This window comes from Plectrocnemia conspersa, unplaced genomic scaffold (genome assembly GCF_051122295.1).
Source record: "Plectrocnemia conspersa isolate PC_06_02 unplaced genomic scaffold, ASM5112229v1 ptg000012l, whole genome shotgun sequence".
Lineage (NCBI taxonomy): Eukaryota > Metazoa > Arthropoda > Insecta > Trichoptera > Polycentropodidae > Plectrocnemia > Plectrocnemia conspersa.
The window spans coordinates 16,976,820-17,000,945 of record NW_028277176.1 but is presented as its reverse complement, the minus strand read 5'-3'; the positions used below and the strand labels follow the sequence as shown (position 1 = coordinate 17,000,945).

At 31.2% G+C, this 24,126-nt stretch overlaps 1 protein-coding gene across 1 annotated transcript in view; it reads left to right on the top strand.

Moving 5' to 3' along the window:
• Nucleotides 1-24,126, top strand: part of Reph (Regulator of eph expression) — a 60,478-nt gene that overhangs the window by 22,137 nt on the left and 14,215 nt on the right. The window contains exons 2-3 of the mRNA XM_088199452.1: nucleotides 2,667-2,817; nucleotides 7,919-8,470. Coding sequence (XP_088055578.1) covers nucleotides 2,671-2,817; nucleotides 7,919-8,470 — 699 coding nt within the window. The 5' untranslated portion in view covers nucleotides 2,667-2,670. The remainder of the gene's footprint in view (nucleotides 1-2,666; nucleotides 2,818-7,918; nucleotides 8,471-24,126) is intronic.

Sequence of the window (24,126 nt, the reverse complement as noted above, 5' to 3'; positions counted from 1 at the left end):
CAACCATGTATAGTATATATATTTGTAAAATAAAGGAATCCCATAAATAACTTATCCTAATTATTTTTTATTACTACTTCTGAATTTTAAAGTCCTCTTCATGTTTCATGATTCGCCATATTAAATTGTTTATTGAGAACAGAAACCAAAGCATCAAGGGAATTTTCAAAGACCCGTTACCTTTTCGTATGAGTGAAGAGGTATTTTTTAAGAAACGCTGATAAGCGATTTGTATTGTTTACTAATTAAATTTTATAAGATTAATTTAATTAAAAAACTTCTATGTTAATTTGATTTTACCCGACGGTGTTAACGTTTTGATTGATCTCGCGCCAACTGTTTATATTGAACTTTGTCATTCCATTTTGCGGTATCTGTGGCAATTTTCCGCATTTGTATAGTACACATTTGTATTCAAACATACGAGTCCCTATATACAGTTTTAACGTGAAAGGGTTTCGCCCATACAATTTATTATTTCGCTTATTACACAATGCTGCTGGAAAATCGAGATATTTGTGGAAGCCCTAAAACTTGCGTCTGACGCGGCTCTATCCTTCTGAGCGGTATGATGTAACTCGGTTTCATTTGCCTGAAACATTCAACAATATAATTATTGATTCATATTGATTAACACGGCTTTTTATGTATTACATGTTTAAATAATTTATAATAATAATATAGGCAAGGAAAAAGGGTCATCTTGAATAGAGTTATTACTTTATATTTATTTATGTGGCATATATTGTATTGTCTCCGTAAATAGAACTTAGCTTAACCGCAGGTTCAATTACAAAATGTATACTTGGAGATAAATTGTAATTCCGTTGTGTATATTAATATTGCTATAAATGTTATATAATATAATTCGTATTCTACGGTATTTTGATTCCCTTCAATAAATTGTATTGGAGTATATGAATTAATATGAGCTATTTATAATGTGGTAAACACGTATCTATTCAGGTGTTTATACAGTTAATTTCTGTATGATATATTATACTTTTTAATCAAAGGCAAAGTCACTTAACTAAGCAAAACAATCCAGGTAGAATATGTTTAAAATGGATTTGTCATATATAGAGTAATGAGCTTTTAAACAAGTATGAAAAGCGGAATTATGTATTATTCTTCAGAATAGATTTGTTGGAAAATGCACAGTAGAAATAACTTTTTTTATAGATTTTGGATTATTTTTAGTGTATGTTCTTCAAGTCATATCAAAGATCGGATTGAGCTTTCCAATCGACCCTTAATCATCTCGGTTGATTCGGCGTAGTTTGGTGTGAGTTTGGCTTAGTCGGAAACGAAGTATATGACTGAAGTATCCGATTGAATGAATGTTCTGGTTTATACACCCTACATAATTGGGGAAAGTCCAACCGCTTCCAGTCCTTGTACTTCTGATCAATCTAATAGTTTAGGGCAAAACTACTATATTTGTTATTGTTTAATTCATCTTATTAGACTTACATTTATGTAACGGCAGATTCGCAATTAGTAAAATTCGACAACGTCGTCATTTTATGGAATAAAAAACTGGGTATATTTGGTATTTGTTCGGCTGGGATATGCACCATTTTATTTGGCTTTGTTCACAGTTCTTATTTAACTGGTATTTATTTTTCATTTAACTGATAATGTACATATATCAGTCAATACATCTCTGGTTAGATTGCGCTGACGAAAAATAACAACGAACTGGAGACTAAAGAAAAAGTCATGGCGGCGCAACGATTATGGCTGGTCGCGATATCCTCGTTATTTTTTTCAAATATACCTGCCGAAACGCCATCATGAAGAAAATAATTTATTTTGCCCATATGGCTGACATCTTAAACTACCTAATCAAATTTGTGGTATTCTTCTTTATCATTACATCAACTTTTATTTTTATTAGAAAATGGATTGACTGGATATGCTTTAGGCGCAGCGCTATTGGAAGTATAACTAGCACGATAAACGTGATTATAAAATATACATGAATCTTCTTTGTCAATTGTTTTAAACGCCCTCTTGAAGTCTATAAATACAACAACGTTTATCTTGTTCCTATCGTTCAATTTGATAGAACCAAATGTATGACGGTGTCCATCTTGTGCAATTCTCGGAATCCTGATTGCTCAGGGGTCAGCAATTTATGTTAGTTAATAAAAATTTTTGCTGACGTTTCACAACACAAAAGCAATATAATATATACATGAATTTACATTTAAAGGTCTGAACACACTTACGTTTTATCGCCGTTTCGTCAAGTAAATTCTTGGCATGATCAATTCGTCAATCTTTGAACGTATGACCAATCAATACAACGTCAAGTTTTTAATTGAAAAAACTGTGCTTTTAAAATATTTAAAATAACATCTAATTAAGATAATATAAAACATTGAGAAATGAAAATAAATAATTTTACGTAAAAATGTTTTTAATATATAATTATTATTTTTTATATTTATATAAAGAAGCTCGAATTTAAAACTTTATTACCACAGTTTCTATTTATATATTCGGCAAATTGGATATTTTGTGCGTATAACGTCGATTGTGAATATTTTTTAATTAAAGCCGAACGAAGAAAATCCCCGGAGAAAATTCTCGGAAAGTTCAACGAACTCCTAATAGATACATTAAAATTATTTATAAAAAAGCCTTTGTATTTTTTTCAGTAATATGGCTGCTAGAGAGGCCATGATTTCGCCGGCGGATACCGGTTGCTCTGTGAGCTCTGGTTCTACATCTGCCACGGATTCTCCATACTTCATGATGACTGGAGCTGATCTTCATTACGACCAGCACAGTTCCGAAGAAGAACTAGAGGTGAGAATTTTCCGATATTATATAATGCGGTCCTAAAGCTCATGATCTCGTAAGGGTTTAGGTTAAAGTAACATGTTTTTTTTGCTGAATTAATACCCAAGTGTCTACTAGCATAGATTAAAACTATATTATGTTTAGGCTGTTGATCGATAAATGCAAATGGCACAAGACAAAGTAAATTGCAGTGCGCTCAATCGATTCAAACGACCATAGTGCACTCTGGTGACATTCCTAATGTAGCGATAGTGGGATATTTATGGCAAACGATCGCCACGACCGACCGGTGCAATGATAACAATTTAAAATTAGCCATATCGCGTGTGAAAATAACGGCAATTACTTAATGAATTTATAGGTATGGCTATCGAGAAAATAAAAAATAAATATCACACCAATAAAGTGATCAGAAAATGACCGATGTAAAGCAAAATCATAAAGCTCATTTTATCTAATATATGTGATAAATAAATATTCATTTTACTCTAGGTATTTATATTTTTTCTGTTGAATTATTTTGAAATGATGGAGCTAACTTTGCTCAATTGTTAGAATCGATTTGTAGTTAATTAATCAATGACAGAAAACACTTCATTGATGGATAATCCCGCATGACTTGACACTACCTACACCATGTAGACATTTTAATTCATACATTATTGGTATTGAAGAAGATCAAAAATATAAATAAACAGAAAAATGATAACCGCTGTTCTTGGTAATGTAGTATTTGTTATCATAAATCGAAATATAGAAATCTTTGTAGTATTTGTTTTATTGAATAATGTACATTGTGAAAATAAACAATAACAATCTTAACTTGGAAAAATTCGTGGAAACTGGATTGAAATTTCCTTCCCTTCGCAATGGGGTGAAGTAGTGACATTGAAACTTTAAATTTGTTTCAGTCAAAGCACTTTTATGTTTTCCTATGCCATTCACTGTGTAAATTAAATATTGTAAAGTAAAAAGGCGATCTATAAAAGGGTCATTTAAAGATCATAATAATATCGTTGTTTTTATTACGTACTGTAAATAATTAAACAGTAACCTATTTATTTGTTATAAATATAAATATTTATACTATACGTTTAAAGATTTAATTTCTTATAAATATTATTAAAAAAAATAATCTGTACTTTCGATCAGTGGTATAAATAATTTATTAATTAAAAAGTCAATATTATTCTCTTATATCAATAATTATATGATCATATACAAAAATTAAAAATAATAATTTTAATCTATACAATAAAATCATATTCTACTCGCATGATGACATCCTTAGATGGATTTTTAACACATTATTCTAATCCTATTTTTCATCACTTTATTTACTACCGAATGGGTATGACATATTATAAAAGCTTATTAATTTTTAATATATTTGTAATTTACAATAGTTTATTTTATAAACATGTAAATAAAAAATCTATATATACACGTAGATACATGTAGATCAGTTGAAATGGCAGGTCTTGGAGTCTTCGCCGGCGTATCGAGTTGTATTATTGTCGGCTATGATGTCGGTGGAGTAACTGAGACTCACCATAATATGTTCTCGCTGATATCTCTTGTGTCGATGGAGTCGCCTTGCTTGTCTCTGCTGCAGTACTTCAGCGACGTCTCTTTTCTCTGTGACCAAGAGTCACATCTTATATAAAGCTGGTACGTGACAGCTCTGGCGAATCGTAACTGAGGGTGTCTGTGTGCCAATTGCATCGTTTCTTAGACACACTTCCGAAATGTGTGCACGCCTTAAAATAAATGGTCCGAAGGCCAAAAAGTAGTTTTTTTGGCGATACTTATGGTTAATTATTTTTATGCAATATATAAATTTGACATTAAATTATTACTAACAAATAATGATTATTATATATTTTATATTTATCAATCAATCGGAGTAATGATAAGTATATCGAGCATATATACGTATCGTGTGCTTTAGAGGTGTAGGGGCGTACTTGCCATCTCTTTCTCAATTATGAATAATGATAAAATGGATAGTTCTCGAACTGACTGTGTTAACGTAAATAGAGTATATATATTTTTATATTGTAATAAAGTTATAACTGTGCTTGGATTTTCATCATTAAATACATATGTATGTACTTTTCAGTCCAACTTTTGTGAAGTTTTGATACATATCTATATAATTTAAAAAAGTTGATAGGCAGAATATAAACACCTGAACATAAGCTTAGTATTATTTGTATTTTTTAGTCCGTCTTTTAACAGTGTATGGAGTTTTGACACATACTCGTATCTATATAATTAGAAATGAAATAAAAATCGTAATTATGTAACTAGCCGATTTTTAACATTTATCGATGCAAAGTATTGTGGTTTTTGGTTGTATTTATAGTAAAGCTATATATATATATATATATTTTTACTATAAACACATAGTTTAATTGTATGTTGCACAATTAATAATTATAATGAAGAGCTTCTTTTATTTAAACAATGCAAATTTAGTGAAAAATAGCAATAAGCTACAATGTATGTCAATACAATTATTAGCTATGAATCATATATCACAATAATTGAGCATAAAATATATATTTCAATAACAAATATAATTTAATAACTTGAGATAAATAATTTGAACTCTAACTTTAACCCTGCTGATCCTCAATTCACTTGTGAAAAAGTAAACATCCAAACAAACATTCTAATTGGCGTATTCAGAAATAAAAATATTTTTTTTCTTGAATTGTGAATTATTAATTTCAATGACATAAAATCTTTTAGAAGTAAAAGAATTATTATTTATTTCTATTAATCAAATTTAGCTCATTGTTTAATAGATTATTATTTTTAGTTTTGCTAGCTAGGAAAATCTTTTTTTGATAATTTGATAGACTTGCACCACTCATTGCGTATATCGTCTTGATTAACGATTAATCTTCTGAAGAACAATGAAGAGGAAAGTTATATAACTGTACATAGATATAGTTATACCTCGATCTGCGCGGTAGATACGTTCCGCGAAATTTCGCGTAAATCGAATTCGCATAAATCGTTGCATAGAACTCCAAAAAAATAGGAGAAAGGCTACAAAAACTAGTTTAATGCGAACACATACAATTATTTATGTACATAGTATATACATACATTCTCATATATCAATACAAAAAAATGTCAGTGTGGTAAAAATATTATTTATTATTACTTTACAATTACAATATATACTCGAAAATATTACTTAACAATTCTTTAAAATATTTACATAACTTATAACAGGCTAATAATTTTAATATTTCTCTTCGTCGATGCTGTATTCTAATCTAACCTGTTGTTTCATTAAAATTGGTTAAAAATCATTTTTATCAGAGTCATATCTAGCAGCAGATTCTTTTGGATTTACCCTTATTAAATAATCTGTTACCAATTTTTACTTTTTTTTGTATATTAAAAAATGTATTTTTTCTTGACCGTGTTAAAGCAAATTTTACAAAAAAAATATTGAACTTTCCAATCATATATCGATTCAGATTGAACTGGAGAAAATTCAGTTTAATCTCAATCGTTTCAAAAACAGTTCATAAGGTAATGAACGAAATAAACCATCCTACTAAAAAGTGCTAAAAGAAAAAAATATTATTTTTATTCTATTACTGTGACTGACACTACAATTGGATATGTTACGAAATATATTTAATCTAACCGATTAATTTTATATGTTAAATTTTAATGTGACGGCTTTTGAAGCCAATTAAAAAGCAAATTATCTGTATATAGAGAAAGTGAGATAGTTTCTGATGCAAACCTATTTATTGCATCGACGGTGCCATTAAAACTAATTGAAAACCACAATATGAGAATAATTTGCGAGAATGAAATTCTCGCTGCTATAAATAAATATTATCTATTTTTATTGTTTTTCCAAGAGTGAAGAAATTTTTGTTCAAACCACATGAGCCTGTTGAGCTTTTAACTATTGTATACAGATGAATTGGTTAGTAAAACAATTAATAACATTAATACGTGTAAGAAAAAAATAATAAACAATAAGGTTGTGCGCATTGGTAGATTTTTACTGTTATAGACAAAAATAAACAGTCTTTCAAAGTAATAAATACTATTACGATTATGGTGACCTCCTAGCCAGGAATAAAGTACTTGTTTTATACGCATTGACCGTTAGAAAGCACTTGTCGCGCATACGCGTTAAAAGCGCAATAAACCAAAATTATATTAGTCTTTACGACTCACCGAGGAGTGCATTTATGTCATGTTGACGGACGTAATTGTCATCCTTAGATGGATTTTTAACAACGGCCGTTTGTTGACTTTATAAATACAAAATAATAATATTGCATCGACCAGGCCGACATCAGGTGAAATGTGCTACCCGGAATGATAATGCAGTGTCGCCAAATTTACACACGGTCATTCAAGGGTTATTATAAGAAAAACAACAAATTTTATTTCACTCCCAAACCATTGTAGTTGCTGTATGCATCGAATGGAGCTAGAGTAAAACAATCTCCTCCACATTGACTAAGCGTATACATTATTCGTTTATTTTCATATCTGATAGAAACCTTCATTAAGAACTTTTACCAGTTAATCCCGACATAGGAAACACGAGAGTACATCCGAACTCGAAATCGATAATATATTGACCTAAACTATTAAACGACCGAGAAAGCAGCCGCTTCCCTCTTTACGTTAACCCTAGTCCAGCTACGAGAACTGAGTATATCACGTATTTCTAATAATTACAAAAACTATACGTGATTCAAAAATAGTTGCACATTTAATAATAATTTATAAATTAAATAAATGCCTAGTGGATTGTGTACTTTTTATTAGTATTAATGGTCTTTCTACTTTATAAATGTACTAATTTATACAATGCATTTCTCGAAGGAACGTTTTAAATAGATGTCGCTTGCGTCATTTTCCCCCGATTAAAAAGTATACAATATTGATCTCTAGTCAGTAGGTGCGATATTAATCTTTGTATCTGCCGACGTACTATGAATGCCACAATATAAAATAATTCTTTTTTTGCGTTTTATAAAATTAATGGGCAACTTGTTTGCGTTGCACATTTTCATTGCATGAATTAAATATAATATCGCTTTCCTTGCAGGTGATCAACAGCACACCCAAAGAGACGTTTCGGAAGTATACGTCTGGAACGGCTTCTCGCGCGGGTACCCGCGGTGTGAGTAGACTCGGTCGAGCTGCCTCGGCCGGATCCCTCTCGTCACTGTCTTCGTCATCCGCGGAGAAGAGAAAATGGGCGCAAACCCAAGAGACGGCAGCGTGTCCCGCTTCGGATCCCGACCACCCTGATAGATTGGCGTCTCCCTTTACTGCCAGTCTGTCCGTGGCGGAGAACGACGAGAATGCGGCGTCGAATAAGCCCCCCACCAGCTCGGATGAAGACGCCCTGCCTGCCCCGGTGAGGTTCCGCACCTCGCCGCCCCTGGAGGCCTTGAAGCCTCGTAGGGGCCACCGCGGTCTTCCACCCCTAGCAGCGCTCGGAGGGCGCGCGTGTTCGTGCTGCGCAGCCACGCACGCGGCGAGCGCGCACGCGGACCATCTCTTCCATTACGATGTATCGCCTCGCAAAAGGTCCAGACACTCGTCTCGCAGACACATGCAGAGGCCCTGTCTCGACTTTGACAAAATGCAACAGGTGAGTTTCCACGTTTTCATAAAAATGCTTCAACAACTAGACTCCTTACAACATTATTTTAAATTGTTTATATTTACTGGGTACCTAAAGGCAAGCTTAACATAGTAACGAGTGTTTATCTTAGTTGTATAATTATATGATTTTTTCTTTAAACCGCATTTTCACTCTTTAAACGACGAATTGGCTTATTTATTGTCATAATGAATCCAAGGTGAATTTATTATTAAAACCGCATGCCACACATCAATATGATTTTAAGAATAAACACATTTGCATTTAAGTGTGCCAATCGGATTACCGCTCCAATTATATTCGTGTTTTGGTTGTTCCTAATTTGCTTGAAGCATAATAGAGTTACCAACCATTAGATAAAGTTTGTGCTGCGAACATCCCCATCCCTTTTCAGCTTGTTCCTTAAAAGAGGCTGTGCTTCTTATAAAATATGGGTGACGGCTAACAAGGATGTACTCGTCTGTGTATTTTCTTTAACAAAAGTTAATAATATGAAATATAAATTTAGCAAAGCGCTATTCTAAATATATGTATCAATGCGAACAATTAAAATAAATAGAGCAATATTCATTTTGGAAATAAATAAATAAAAATTATCAAGGATTGTAACAAACAAAACTATTTTTTATAATAATAGTATAAGAGGCGATAAGATAATATTTTCGACAACGTTCTTCCCGTGTACTTACATATATCGGTACATCCCTCAGGGCGATCGACCAATCACAGGATAAAAATTTAAGGGCAGGTGATGATAACGCATTAAACGATGCTTTTATGCACTGACTGTTAAAAATAAATAGGCTGTTACACTATTTAAATTATACACTTGTGATTATTAAATATTAATAATCATTGTGGGCGATTTTAGTAATTAAGTTAATCTTTCTACTTTGCATATTAAAAATTAGGTGAAATAAGCCTTTCGGATAAAATGTTCACATGAATATATTATAAATTATTATTAGCAGAATATAATCAAAAGCTTTTTGTAGCATTTTACCTAAAAGCTCGTTTCAGGCGTTTTCAAGTAAAGTTTGTTTTTCATTGGGGTCCGTAGCTTTTCTATGAATACAAACAATGTCTATTGTTAGAATTTGTTTTTGGGTATACGTTTTTTTACGAAACAGTCTTAATTACAAGGTACTTTTAAACTTTATTTTTATATTAAAATTAACGTATACTATCTAAGAGTTTATATACTTTTACATAATAGGTATTTAAAGTTTGAGTAAAAGTTCGACAATAATTAAAAGTTGTGTAACTTTCGATGTCAAAGAGTAAACAGAATGTTTTAAAATAATCTATTGTAATAATACAATAATAAGGTAGCACAAATATAAATGATGTTTTTAAATTAACTGAAATATCTTAATTTAGAGTGACAATCCTTAAGTCAATATAATTGATTTAGAATTTAGTTCATTACATGTCTTCTAGAATTTTATCAATGGTAATTTAAAAAATAAACTTTACAAAAGATGTTCTTGTTAAACATTCAACGAACAAATTGCACAACGGAATTCCGTAGCTTATTTAAACGTACATTTAAAAAAAAATTTGATGATTTTGTAAAGTATGTTAACTATGTGATAGGTGTTTACTAAATACCCTTTAATAAATCACAAGTTCAATATTTTTTCTGGAAGTAAAGAAATTATTTTTCTTACAATACATTTTGAATTATAGATCTTTATATACATATATTTACCTTCAATCGTCAAAAAATATATTTGCTTTAACTAATTAACTCTTGTCACTATAGTTTTGTTTTTGTTTCACTATAGATGTATAAAAATATATAGTGTATAAAATTTTATTTTCTAAATTATTTGTTAATTTCTATTAGATTGCTGCTATTTATATGAAATTAAGTATGTCGTTTGATACTGTTCCCCATAATAAATTAATAAGTAAACTGGAATATTACATAAATATAACAATTATTAGAAAGTATATGTATATATCCTAAAAATACCATATATTACACGAGTACTTTATTTTATTAAATTTATGCGCAATGAACTTTTATTATTAGTATTTCCTACAAATTTTAACACATGGTTGGACTTACACTTTAATTTTTTTGATTATATTCTGCTAATAATAATATTTAGTATTGTTGATATGTATAATATTAACTTTTTTATATGTTATAGTGTGTGTGTAATTTTTAGATTCAAATGAATATTTTGTGATTTATTGGTTTTATACAAAATACTTTGATGTTCTATTTTATTATAGATCTATTGCCATATTTTAATACTCTGATAAATGTAAAAAGAATTACGTCATACCTATAATAATAACAACACTAGAATTGTAATGACGGAGAAATAAATAACGACCGACCCATTAAACTTTTCTTTCTCGACCATTAAGCCTTTGAAATTGAATATCAGTATAGGTTTGTAGCTCTCGTTTTATGTTGTTTAGGGCTTGAGTCTTTGATACTTGTCACGATTCTAATGCGGTGTTATTTATTCTAAGGCATTATTGGTCAGCAAAGACCTTCTCAAAAACATCGTATAATATAACCAGAATGATTTAATGCATAATCTAATGAAAAGTAACATTTGAGCTTTAAATATCAATGAATTACTTGAAACATTGCCTTGGCCTTATTAAATATTAAATAGATATGCATAGTGCAGTTTCTCGGTAACTTCCATGACATATTGATGCTAATTTAATCGACCGTTATTGCATTTTTTGTAATAATTAAATTATCGCAGTTCAAGAGTTCAAACATCTCATATAGGTAAACATCGTTAAATAAATAACGCAATTAAATAATTTTGTTTGTCTTCGAAAGATAGTCTGTGTTACTTTTTTATATTTTTATCTTTACCAATTTATCTAAGGGATAAAGCATGTTTATCAACTTATGACTTAAATACATACATATGTGTAAATTGAATTGAAAATGCTTTTATTTCAATCATAAGCTTATAAAAGTTTATAATATGCAATTTATTTCAACTCAACAACTGGAAAAATTTGGAACAAGACCAGAGGAGATGGAGACAGTGGCGTAACTATGGGGGAGGCGGGCTGCCCCGGGCGGCACTTCCTTGGGGGCGACATATTCGCGATGGGATCTTCTAGTGTGGTTCTTAATCCTGAATGCAATTTTAAGGATCGCCCCGGGCGGCACATACCCTAGCTACGCCACTGAATGGAGAACATTCTTGGATTAGGTTGGGTTGTCTGCTCAATAATGATGATGTTATATTCCCAATATAATATCTCAATTTATCATAGGGTCGCATGACACAAAGTCACAAAGCAACCCACATTTTTAATAGTACAGTAATTGATTAATGCAGAGGTATTTACTTTTTGCTCTGTATGTGAAAAAAGTAGAACTATAATAAACGCAAAAAGATTACTAAATTTTGGTTATTTATGAGTTTAACATTATGGATAATGTATTGGAAGACATTGTAACTGCGAATCACAATCTTAACGGTCTACATATTTTCTTTTAATTATTGAATAATAAAAATTATTAGAAAACATTATTTATTAAACTACCGATTATCTTAGCATTTGATTCAATAAGATTTTCTTTGAAATCCTGTATTTTAGGATGAAAAGTTATTCAGAATAAAAAAATATAAAATAATATCTGTTTAAACTCTGTCTGATCAAACAATTGAGTTCCATTTGCTATGCTGTGATTCGGGAAATTTTATTTAATGATGAAAAATTCGCACCGCTATAATATTTGCTTAGATTTACATTTCTCTCATCCAGCCATTGACATTACGTTTTCACGGTAGGCTCTTTTTTATTATTTTTCTCTTCTTGTCTGACTAGGAGCTTTGTTTTTTTTCGGGTGCTCCTCCTCCGAATTCCGGTCTCGTGTTTGCGAACAAAAAATGTTGATATGATGCAACCAGACTTTTTCACCCCTTCGCCCTTTTGCTCATTTTCCATATAGCTTTTCCGGGCGGGTTCGGCGACCTTTGATGAAAGCTCGCTCTAAAAAGGATGCATTTTCTTGCTTGCGTCATTATTTTAATTATGCCCCCCCTTGAATTCATTAACGGATTGTTGTTTGCTAGTGTTATTTTTTAACAAAAGTATACATGTATGTGTTTATTAAAAAATACGATTGTTATTGTGTAAGATTTTAATACATTTCTATGTTGAAAAATTATATTTTCCTTTTGTGACAAAATCACGATTATTCTATAATAATATATATACATGTAGCATATTGACTTATAATATATCTATATATATATTATCATAAATACATTGTAATCGTATTTATTTACATTTTATAGATTACGACCGCCCAGTTGTAAAACATATTAGTTGTTATTCTTAGTCCGGAAAATTTTGACGCACTGTTAGCATTTGTATTTAATTCATCTAAACACGAATGTCAAACAAAGGTCGGATTTTGTCGGCCAAAGTATTAGCCCTTTGCTTTTTTTCTTAGTTTCGTTTAACAATTTTACTCTTGGTTAATTGCACAAGCTCCAGCTGAAATAATACGATCATTTCCCATTTTATCGTTTGTACACTAACCCACATACAAAGTGCGTCGCCCTCGGGCGATTGCGCTTAGCCTCTCTCTCTCTCTCTCAACTATATTTAAAACACCGGCATTGGACGAAAACATTTTGTTCACGCACGAAAAACTAAGTTCATCTGAAAGTTTGGCAGTTGAAAGTACATAATGCAAGAAAATATGGTGTCTTAGGTATGTAACATTTCAACATTTGACATTTATACACCGATTCAAACTAGATGTTTCAAACAAAGTGTCTCTGTGAATCTCACAAATAGCTTTGACGTACGTTAGTTTTACATATTCACTGTACTGAAATTGTATTCCTCTGGCTAAAATCTGGAGAATTATGGGATGCTACTACTGCTGCGATGTGAGCCGGTGCACCTGTGATTGTTGCATTAAATGGTTCTATCTCCTCTCATTTTTAAAAAAAAAATTAGATAAAATGTTTTTCATGAATATACATTAGGGTACACAAAATCCAATATTTATTGAAATCATATAAAATTTGAGATTCTTTTTGAACTTATTTAAGAGTATGTCTATATTGCTTTCAACTAGATGTGATAATTGATTGGTGATAATATGTATAATTCTATATCGTCAATAATTTAGATCAAACGAGAATTCTTATTTTCACTTCTCGATTGTTTCGATAAATAATAAAAATATATGTAATACATAGTATGTGATTACAATTTAAGGTGTGGGAACCCTAGGGGTGTGACTTCATAGTCTATCTAGTTAGAGTTTTATTATATTATATTACAATTGCGACAGATGATAAATGGCGAGATGTTTTCTCCAAGCGGTGGTTAAGAAGCTGGCGCAGGGATGATGTCCGTGGAAGGTCTTGTGAGAGGCATGGCAGTGACAGTATAGCGGAGGATGATCCCTCTCTGCTACGGTGGTGCTCATATGAAGTCCCTATCAGAATTTGAGCACCCATGACGACATGTTGTCCACAGCCTGAGACTTCGAGTGGCTGCTTGTGACTGCCTTCTCCTCATCGGAGTCCAGGCTTAAGTATCCAAGGCTTGCTACCCAATCACAATCATGCAGTGATCATCCAGGCAATAAATTTACTCGTTTTTTAGAACAGCGAAATAGATATACGCCTTTAGAAAGCGACATTCACTTGATGAGCATTGTCCAAGGTCGTATTCTGCAACTTGTGGATCCGGTGATTTATTATATCCGTTACCAAATCGCAACAAAAAAATATTCTTTCAATGACAGATAATATTTACAGTAAGAACATGTGATTTTCTGGTCGTAACGAGGGCTTTTGTGTGTGATCCCATCCTTTATGCTATTGTTTTGTTTCATTGTTGATTGATGATCATTTTGGTCACATTAAATTAACGTGAATTTTGAAAATAAGACCCTTTACAAACGTGGGCATCTGTGTGGTGTATTATTTCCCGTTTAAAATTTATTACGATATTTGTTTTAATGCGTATCTTTTGCTGTAATTTATTTCTATAGTTCTAATAATACTAAGCTGGAATCTCATTATAAGCACAATAAAATCGTTAAGGATTTGCATTATGATTCGGCCGTGGCCCTAATGGGCGAAATTGTCATCTTTGCACAATACTTGTGGGTAACCAATACTAAAATTTATTGCTCATTTTAAAACGTACTTAATCCTTAACATACCTAATTGAGCACCAAAAAGAATATTTATTTATATTTATAATTCCCATAATACATAATTTATTAATATTATATTTTTTTTGACAATAATAAAATAAATGTAATCTATAAATAAACGAAAATGCATACAAGAATATAATTGAGATTAGATAATGTATTTCAATGTCAAAGAAAAAGTTTCGTTATTTTATTTTTGTACAACAATGATTTATATACCAGGGTCGAATTGGCGAGCCGCGGATTAATAAATCGAGATATGTACAAGAACTTATTATGATTATTTTATATCCACATTTCTTTTAAATATTCGAAAACATCATATTAAATATTTTTTATCGTAATTTACTTTAATCGTGTAGGAAGTCTTCATGAAGTTTAATAAAAAAAATTTAATGCATTTCGTGTGCGCCGGCACTTTTATACTGCTTGCTGCACCTTTTCACCGGACTTATACCTCTTATTTATAATTACTAAGGGCAAGATTTGGCCAGTGCGAAGGATGTTAAAGACTCTCAAAGTGCAGATATTAAGTCGTCGTAATTGGATTCTCGAAAGTCCACATCATTTTGATTCGATTGCAGGTCAAAGATGCTTTTTAGTGATAACAATGGAATGCTTCAAAATTACCAATTGTTCATCCTGAATAAAAGCATAATAATTTGCGGTTTTAGTGAGGAGGTATTTCAATATTCCTTGTTCATTTTTTTTTGTTTCTGGCTGGTGATAATGAACACATGATTCATATAGTGAAACAACTTTTCTTATAAAGCAATCACATTTTACTTTAAAAGTGTTGCGAAAATGTATTTTAAAGTATTTTTTTTAATTACTGATACTTTTCAAACTATTGCCAAAGACTCCGATGACACTGCAATTTGAATAGAACATCATGCATCATTATTTATTATATTGTAATTATATCTACTATGATAACTATTAGATAACTCTTATGTTGTCTAACATCGCGGTTATTCGTATCGTGCCAAAGTTGTTATTAATCAATAAACGTGACGAAACGTATATATTTCAATCCACACAAGAGCGACCGTGAAATCGCTGCAAGTCGTAAAACTTTAATTCGTTTTACGACTTTGGCCAGCGCTAGCGTTAGAATTTCACCATATGCGCATACATCAAAGTGTCTACATAACAATACAACCACATACACGAAGCATTCATTCAGTAGCATAATTGTGTGTCTACTGAAACGCATTTTCAGTCAATGATTCATTCAGACGAGCGACGCTTTCGTGCAACGGCACAATAGCGAATTTGAACCGCTAGTGTTAGAATTAGAAACGTGACGAAAAATCTTAAGAATAATACTGAATACTTAGCTTCAAATACGTGTCATCAAACAGTTTAACAAAACATTATTTGAAATAATAATGTTCATGTAAATATTGCTTCGTGACTAATTTCAAGTAATTAATGAGTAGGTAAATCTAAAATAAATACGAGTATGACCTTTTCAGCTTTCCAATCAGCAATGATAACATTTATACAATATGTGTATTATATTTAAGCAAAGCTTTGTCTGGGTAAATATGGGTTTTAATAAGTATTTTTTTTTCACTTGCTAATATTTACATTATCATATAAAAACGAACATTTTATTATAACTATTGAATCAAAACTGACAAAAATCTTTATGAAATTTGTGAGAGTTCTATTGGGTTGGCTATCACACATTATTGAAATCATATTTTCCATCACTTTTTTTATTCTTTCGAATTTTGAGGCCTAATTCGTGTGACTTTGCATCTAAATAGACACTGGAAAAGCATATTAATTTTTAATATATTCGCAATTAACAGTTTATTTTATAAACATATGTAAATTGCCGCTATCAGGGAATAGAGTTAAAATAGCAGGTCTTGGAAGTCGAGAGTCTTCGCTGGCGTGTCGAGCTGTATTATTGTCGGCTATGATGTCGGTAGAGGAACTGGGAATTATCGTAATGTGTTCTCCCTGATGTCTCTCGTATCGATGCAGTCTCTGCTGCAGTACTTCAGCGACGTCTCTCTTCTCTGTGACCAAGTGTCATATCGTATATAATGCTGGTATGAGACAGCGTGTTAATTGCATCGTTTCTTAGACACACCTCCATAATGTGTTCACGCCTTTAGCGAAATGGTCCAAAGGCCACTCTGGCGATCCATAAAAAAAAGTTTTTTCGGGGATACTTATGGATGATTATTTTTTTTCAATATATAAATGTAACGTCAAAATTATTACAAACAAATAATGATGATTATAAGACCTATACTCTATTTGATTTAACACAGTCAGTTCGACAGCTATCCATCTTATATAATGCTGGTATAAAACAGCTCTGGCGAATCGTAAATGAGGGTGTCTGCGTGCTAATTGCATCATTTCTTAGACTCATCTCAGAAATGTGTTAACGCCTTAAAAGAAATGGTCCAAAAGCCACTCTGGCGATTCACAAAAATTGTTTTTTTCGGCGATACTTATGAGTGATTATTTTTATGCAAAATGTAACATCAAAATTATTACAAGCAAATAATGATGATTATAACACCTATGCTCTATTTGCGTTAATATAGTCAGTTCGAGAGCTATCCATTTCATCATCGTTCATAATTGAGAAAGAGATTGCCGGTTTGGGTTTACGCCTCTACTATTAGCTCTGAAGTACACGATACGGATATATGTTCGATATAATTATCATGACGTCTGACGTCGTAGCTGAAGCGGCCGCTTTCCTGATTTTCTCCGTCTCTAATGTACAGCGTTGCTCTCGTGTGTCTAAGCTAGGTAGCTCAGGTGAAAGTTCTTGATGATGTGTTTATGAAAACTAGTTCTAAATTATTAGTTTTAGCCACTGTGTATCAGTTTTTATACACTTGATCTGCCTAGGGGAGGTTTCGTGCTCCGCTACTTTTCGCTGCAACGGCCAATTACGAAGATTTGAAGGTGTAATTGTATGTATTATTATAATACTGTTTTCATGCTGAAACCATTTTAGTGTTGTGTGACCCTTAAATTTTTAACAATTTGAAAAACTTGTTAATCCCAATGTGTTGTCCTCTGTCAATATATATTGTACAATTGCATGAACAGCCGTTGCAAAGCATTTACCTAGTCCATTTCGATCTATGATTGATACTGATAACATGAACAATGACACTTGTCGGACAATGGGCTAGCAACCATGGCATAAAAATTATATAGGTTATGACGTTTTTAACGCTCTTAAAAACGTCTTTCTCATGACCTAATAAGAGCAGTCGTCAGTGGATGGTATAATAAGTAAAAAATTTAAATGCACTTTTGCACGTTCTTAAAGAAGCCTACTTGAAAAATTAATCCTTGACTTTTTTTCAAAAAAACCTAGATTTGTGAGTAAAACATCTCAATTGTACACGTTCTGTAGATAATCTAGACTTGCCATTTTATTTATTGAAAATAGCAATTAAACATCAATAGCTTATGAGTAAAATCCGCGTTGAAATAAACTTTGTTTTTCATAGTAATTTTTGCATGAAACAAAACTATTCAGAAGTTTCGCTATCACTGGTATACATAATAAAAACTATGTTTATCTGTCTGTTCCATCTGTTCAGATTTTTTCTCACACTTTGGTTCTTTATATTAAATATAATAATTCAATTTAATGAATTTTCGTGTCTATTGTGCTGAAAGCTTTTGATTGAATAACATAAAATTTAATATTTTTTATTGAAAATAATATAATATATATAAATATAAATAATATAATCGTGAATATTTATTATAAACTTGCTTAATTGCATTATTCACACCAAAATATGTGTGTGCAATTTTAGTGATACGATCGTAAATTACTTTATAGCTTCTCCATAGTCTATAGATAAGATATAAAATTAATAATTAAAATTATTGTACAAATATGGTCGTGTTAATAAATATTATACGTTTGCGGTCCGTTTGAGTTACTTCTTATAATGTTTATATAAACACAATAAATAGGCATACGTGATTCTTCACAATAAACGTCAATATGTACATACTTTTTTAATATATTATTATACATATACACGTATTTTAATAATCATGGTTATACTGAATCTGTATTTACTTCTATGATGATATTTTTATGTTCTTCGTCGTTTAAATATTAATTCTTAATGTTTTTTAAAAAATTAGCTTTGAGCTGTTCAGTCTATTTTTACGTACCTAGTTAATATGATTATATACTTTCAAATGAATGATCTAAATGGCATAATCAATAGTTACAGGAAGGACAAAAAATTGTATGGTTCACTTAATTTAATTTATATGATGTAATAATTGGATATTCTAGATTTATCTTCTGTTCTATTTACAGACGAACATTTCAACAGTTCATCCACGTACACTTTCTTTTCTGACAGGCCCGCGAACAAATTGTGGAATTATTTTTAGACGTTTTGCAGTATTTCTTTCAGTGACAATGGCGTTGTCTTTTTTAAAGACGCGTTTTTAGATGTTCATTGTCATTTTTACCCAAAAGTGTAATTAGACAATTCACATACAAGCTCATCAATATGTTATATTTATTTAATAAATATTTAAACAATATGTTAAATTTAATATATAATTTATAATATATACTATACTTTAAATATAAATTATTATTAATCAATTCGATGCCCTATATATAGATATATAATTTTATCCATTACATTTAAAACAATTGTAGTAGACTTCTATATTTCTTTTAGAAAAATAGAAGAGTGCAAATTTATATATAATATACTCTTGATTTTCCGAGTGCGGATTTTCCGTACTTGAAATAAATTCAATTAATTTTAATTTGTTTTGATGAAAGTGCGTCTCTGTTGTGACATATTAGAGAATCTTTCTGTTGATTATTGTAACCAAAAAAAAAGCATGGTTGGATAGTCTCAAAACCAAATGGGTTCCTTTTTTTAAAAATAAAATTTGCCACAGATCGAAGTATTGTCAATAGATAATGCTCCTTCTCATTCATTATAGTGAAGAAAATACTAAAAATTACATTAGTCATAAGACGGCTCTGACTTTTGATGAAATTTTTCTGAACTACATCGATCAAGATGATTTGATTATAACGATATAATAGACGAATTCTCGACGTCGAAAGTGATGAACCTCGACCATAAAACATTGGACGGTTCACAAAATACTGCTGACGGTTTTGCGCAATATTTTCGTTCTGTTTTCGAGGAATATTTTTCGCCTTCTGCTCAGTCGCTTCCTTCTTCATGTTCTTTATCTTCAGTACTGACCATCAAAGAAACTGAGCACTCAGATCTTAAATACAGATTTAATACATTAAAGACAAGGCGTTCTTCTGGACCTGATTTAATTCCCGATTTTATTTTGAAGGTTGCGAAGTCAGTCTCGCTGCTCCTCTAAAATGTATTTATGATCTGATTCTCAAGACATCATCATTTTATGATCTATGGAAATGCACAAAAGTCCCCCCTATTCATAAAAAGGGTGACAAATTATATATAAAGAATTATAGACCAGTCGCAGTGTTGTCAGCACCTGCTAAATTATTTGAAATAATTATTCATAAATATCTCTATGAATACTTTTGGCAAGTTTTGTTAGACCAACTGCACGGGTTTCGTCCTGCCCGTTCCACTGTTACTAACCTTCTGTCGTTCACCAAAACGGTGATAACTTCTCTCGAAGCGGGAATTCAAGTAGACGTTATGTATACAGATTTTGAGAAAGTCTTTGACAAAGTTTGTCATAGGTTATTATTAAAAAAATTGTCGAACTTCGGTTGCTCGGATAACTTAACTCGGTTATTCTCGAGTTATTTAAGCAATCGTAGACAGTTTGTAGCCTATGATGGCCGATTGTCGAAAGAATATTTTACCCCTTCGGGGGTTCCTCAAGGATCTAATCTGGGCCCTCTGCTTTTTGTGTTATTTATTAATGACATAAATACAGCAATTACAAATTCAAGTTTTCTTCTGTACGCAGATGATTTAAAATTATATAAATGCATTAGATCTGTTGTGGACTCCTTCTCTCTACAAAGTGATTTAGACTCTCTATGGAGATGGGCTTCCGTTAACCGCCTGCCCTTTAGTGTCGGAAAACGCCATACTGTGTCATTTTCTCGATCCCGTTCGCCATCAGATTATTTCTACCATCTCGGTGGTAACATTTTGACTAGAGAAACTTCCACTAAAGATCTCGGAATCACTTTCGAGAGCAAATGGAGGTTCTCTCTACACATACACGACGTCTGTAATAAATCTTCCAAGATGCTCGGCTTTGTTATGAGGAATGCCTTTCACTTTGACGATCCGTCAGTTATTCGCATCCTCTATGACACCTTAGTTCGTAGCATTCTTGAATCGGGATCTATAATTTGGAATCCCCGAATAGCCAAATATTCCGTTTTAGTGGAAAAAATTCAAAAAAGGTATTTAAGATACCTTTACAAAAGAAGATTTGGTTATTATCCGTACATATATCCCAGCGTCTTTCTTTTAGGAGCGTTAGGATACGATTCGCTGAGCTCTCGCAGAAAGATGTATGTCGCTAAGCATTTTTTCAAATTACTAAAAGGTGCTGTCGACAATCCAGCTATTCTCGAGGAATTCTAAATTTGGGTTCCGGAACATTTTCGAGAATCACGATCGCGTCCTCTTTTTATGGTCGTTAGGGCTAGGACGTCCGCACTTGCCGACTCGCCTATAGCTGTGGCCATCCGGCTCCTTAATACGCTGGCATTACATATTAACCTGTTTAATGTTAACTATGAGGAGTTTATCCAGTTTGTATCATTTAATTTTTATATTTTATAATTTTTTGTTATGTTTATTATTTTTAAGTATTGTTCTATTTATGTATATATACGTTTTTTTTGTTGTTTTGTAAATTTAAAATTTGTTTTCGACCATTGTGGCGCATTGGGGTAACCTGTTAGGCCACGATGGTCTTAATTTAATCTAAAATAAATAAATAAATAAATAGCTCTTAAAAATATTCGTACTACTATTCGAAAATTATTGGGAGATTTTCAAAAGCAAACAAGAATCACATATTTACTTGATAAATACTAGATAAAATGATTATGTATTGTAAATATATAACACATATTTTAAAATCGAATAAAAATTCCATGTTTTTTAATTATCCGTATTCTTCTCCCGAGCTGAAGATACTTGGTAGATAAAAGTCATGTTTTTTTCTCACCCATTGGATACGCTGATTACCTGTAGCGTATTTTTCTCTCATTTCCTCAATCCAATTAAATTAAAACCATCAACGATTGCGTCACGTGACGTCGCTTTTTCGCAACTTTTAAAGTGCACAGAGCGCTAATCGCACTACCCTTATGGTACGAAAGGGTTAGCAGTCGCGCCTGGAACTTTTCTTTGTTTGCCTCGCTGATCCGTATCGGCTGCAGTTATTTATGCCTCATCACGTAAAGCGGGGCAGCAAAAAGTGTAGTTAAATTATAGTCCGGCACGCCACTGAAATAATACAATATTATACATACATACAAACACATAGAAGAGCGGCGAGCTTTTGCGAAAGCTCCGCTGACTGACACACTAGCCCGATAAACGGTTAACACGCTGGGATTTTTATATTGCGGCCGTTGCGCTGCGGGATATCCAACCTTTGTTTCCACTGTCGTTTTTCACTTTTGATTTATTTTTAACCCATTAATGCTAATCAAGTACGTGAATAAGAGTGTTCGTTAATAGCGAATAAAATATAGTAATGCATATATGTCCTATTAATTATATAAATAAATGCATCGTTATCATACAGTAGCATAAATATTATAGATAATCTAAATCGCCATTGATTTGAGCATCGTAATCAATCGGACAATCGACAAATAGCGTGTTATGTCTACGTGGGGTAAATTAAATTTGTGTTAAATATAACTGTTAAGTTTAAGTTTGTCATATTTTAAGTGCATTAGGTATTAGTTTTAATTTTATTTAAATATACGAGCCGCGAGAAATGCATGATTTTTTATTTAAAAACTGATCATATTTTTAATGAAAATTATATAATACTATAAGTTTTTCTTTAAGAACTGCTTGTTTTTTTAATTAATATTATATAATACTAGAAATTTTATATGTATTTTTATTTAAGAATGACTTATTTTTTAAACAAACCACACGTGAACAATATAATCATGTCATACACGAACTTATTTTTATGTCTTTGTTATAAATTAATCTTTAGATGATATAACGCATTGGAATGAATGACCGATTACCAGTAAATGCTGTTTTTTAAGATGGTAAATACTGATTAGGCATTATCTTTAGATTGATGATGATAATGATAAAATTCAAAAGATTATCTTGAGAGTTATTGACAGTTCCGAATTAATTATCTTACATTAAATCCAATATACATTGTAGTAAATTACAATTTAGATAAATATTTCATCATATTAAAATAAAACAAATTTAAAAGTTATATACTATTACATTTTTCACAGATTTCTAATTCTTATTATTATTTTTAAAAGCTGTATCATATTATATATCTAAAATGATTCCATCCTTATAAATACTATAAATAGATTTAGACTGATAATTATTAACTAGGGCTTAATATGTATACTTGAATATTTAATAATGTGAAATATAAAAATATGTTGTGTATGTACATAAGTAATTTTTAGACGCAAAGGAAAATTCTATCGCAATTTTCTATATTGAAAATGTAACGTAAACGTCTAGCGTTTATTCACGTTGCGAAAAACTGTGATTTTTCTCTCTCGCTTGAATATTAAATTTTAATGTTAAAAATACAAGCACGTAAATTTTATTATACCACGGCAAAAAACGTGAAACTTCTGGTTTTGGGGTATGGGATTACAAGACAAAAATGGCGAAACCAGAGCCAACATGAAACCGGTTTTCTATCGAATTATATAAGTTGAATTATACAATAATAATAATATATTCGCTTGTGTATGTATTAGCAATGTAAGCTCGAAAAGAAAATACCCTTGTTTATATATTGTATATATAAACTATACAAAATACACTTTATTAAATAGTATTTTTATTGTTGAACTTTTAAGAGACTTACGAGTATGTTATACGTCCGTGACAATAACCTTTGTTCTAGAATTTTTGCAAGATCGCGTGCATAATGTAATTGCATATAATAAAACGTTTGATCGTGTCAAAGTTATTACAGTATTATTCATTTACTTTGTTACTTGAACATTAGGATTTTTTGTGTGTAATAAGCAGCTTTCCAGCTTTTAATTGGTATTACATATGATATATTTAAAATTTAAAATTGTGATTTTTATGCTACTAATTATGGTTATTAAAAATGGTTTTTATAATATAATATTCAATAAATTTAATTTTGCAATTTTGCTTTGGATTTAAAATATATTTATACTGTACCAGAGTAGCTATTTTAAAGGTTTAAAATAATTATGATATTGCTTTAGTAATTACAATTTTCT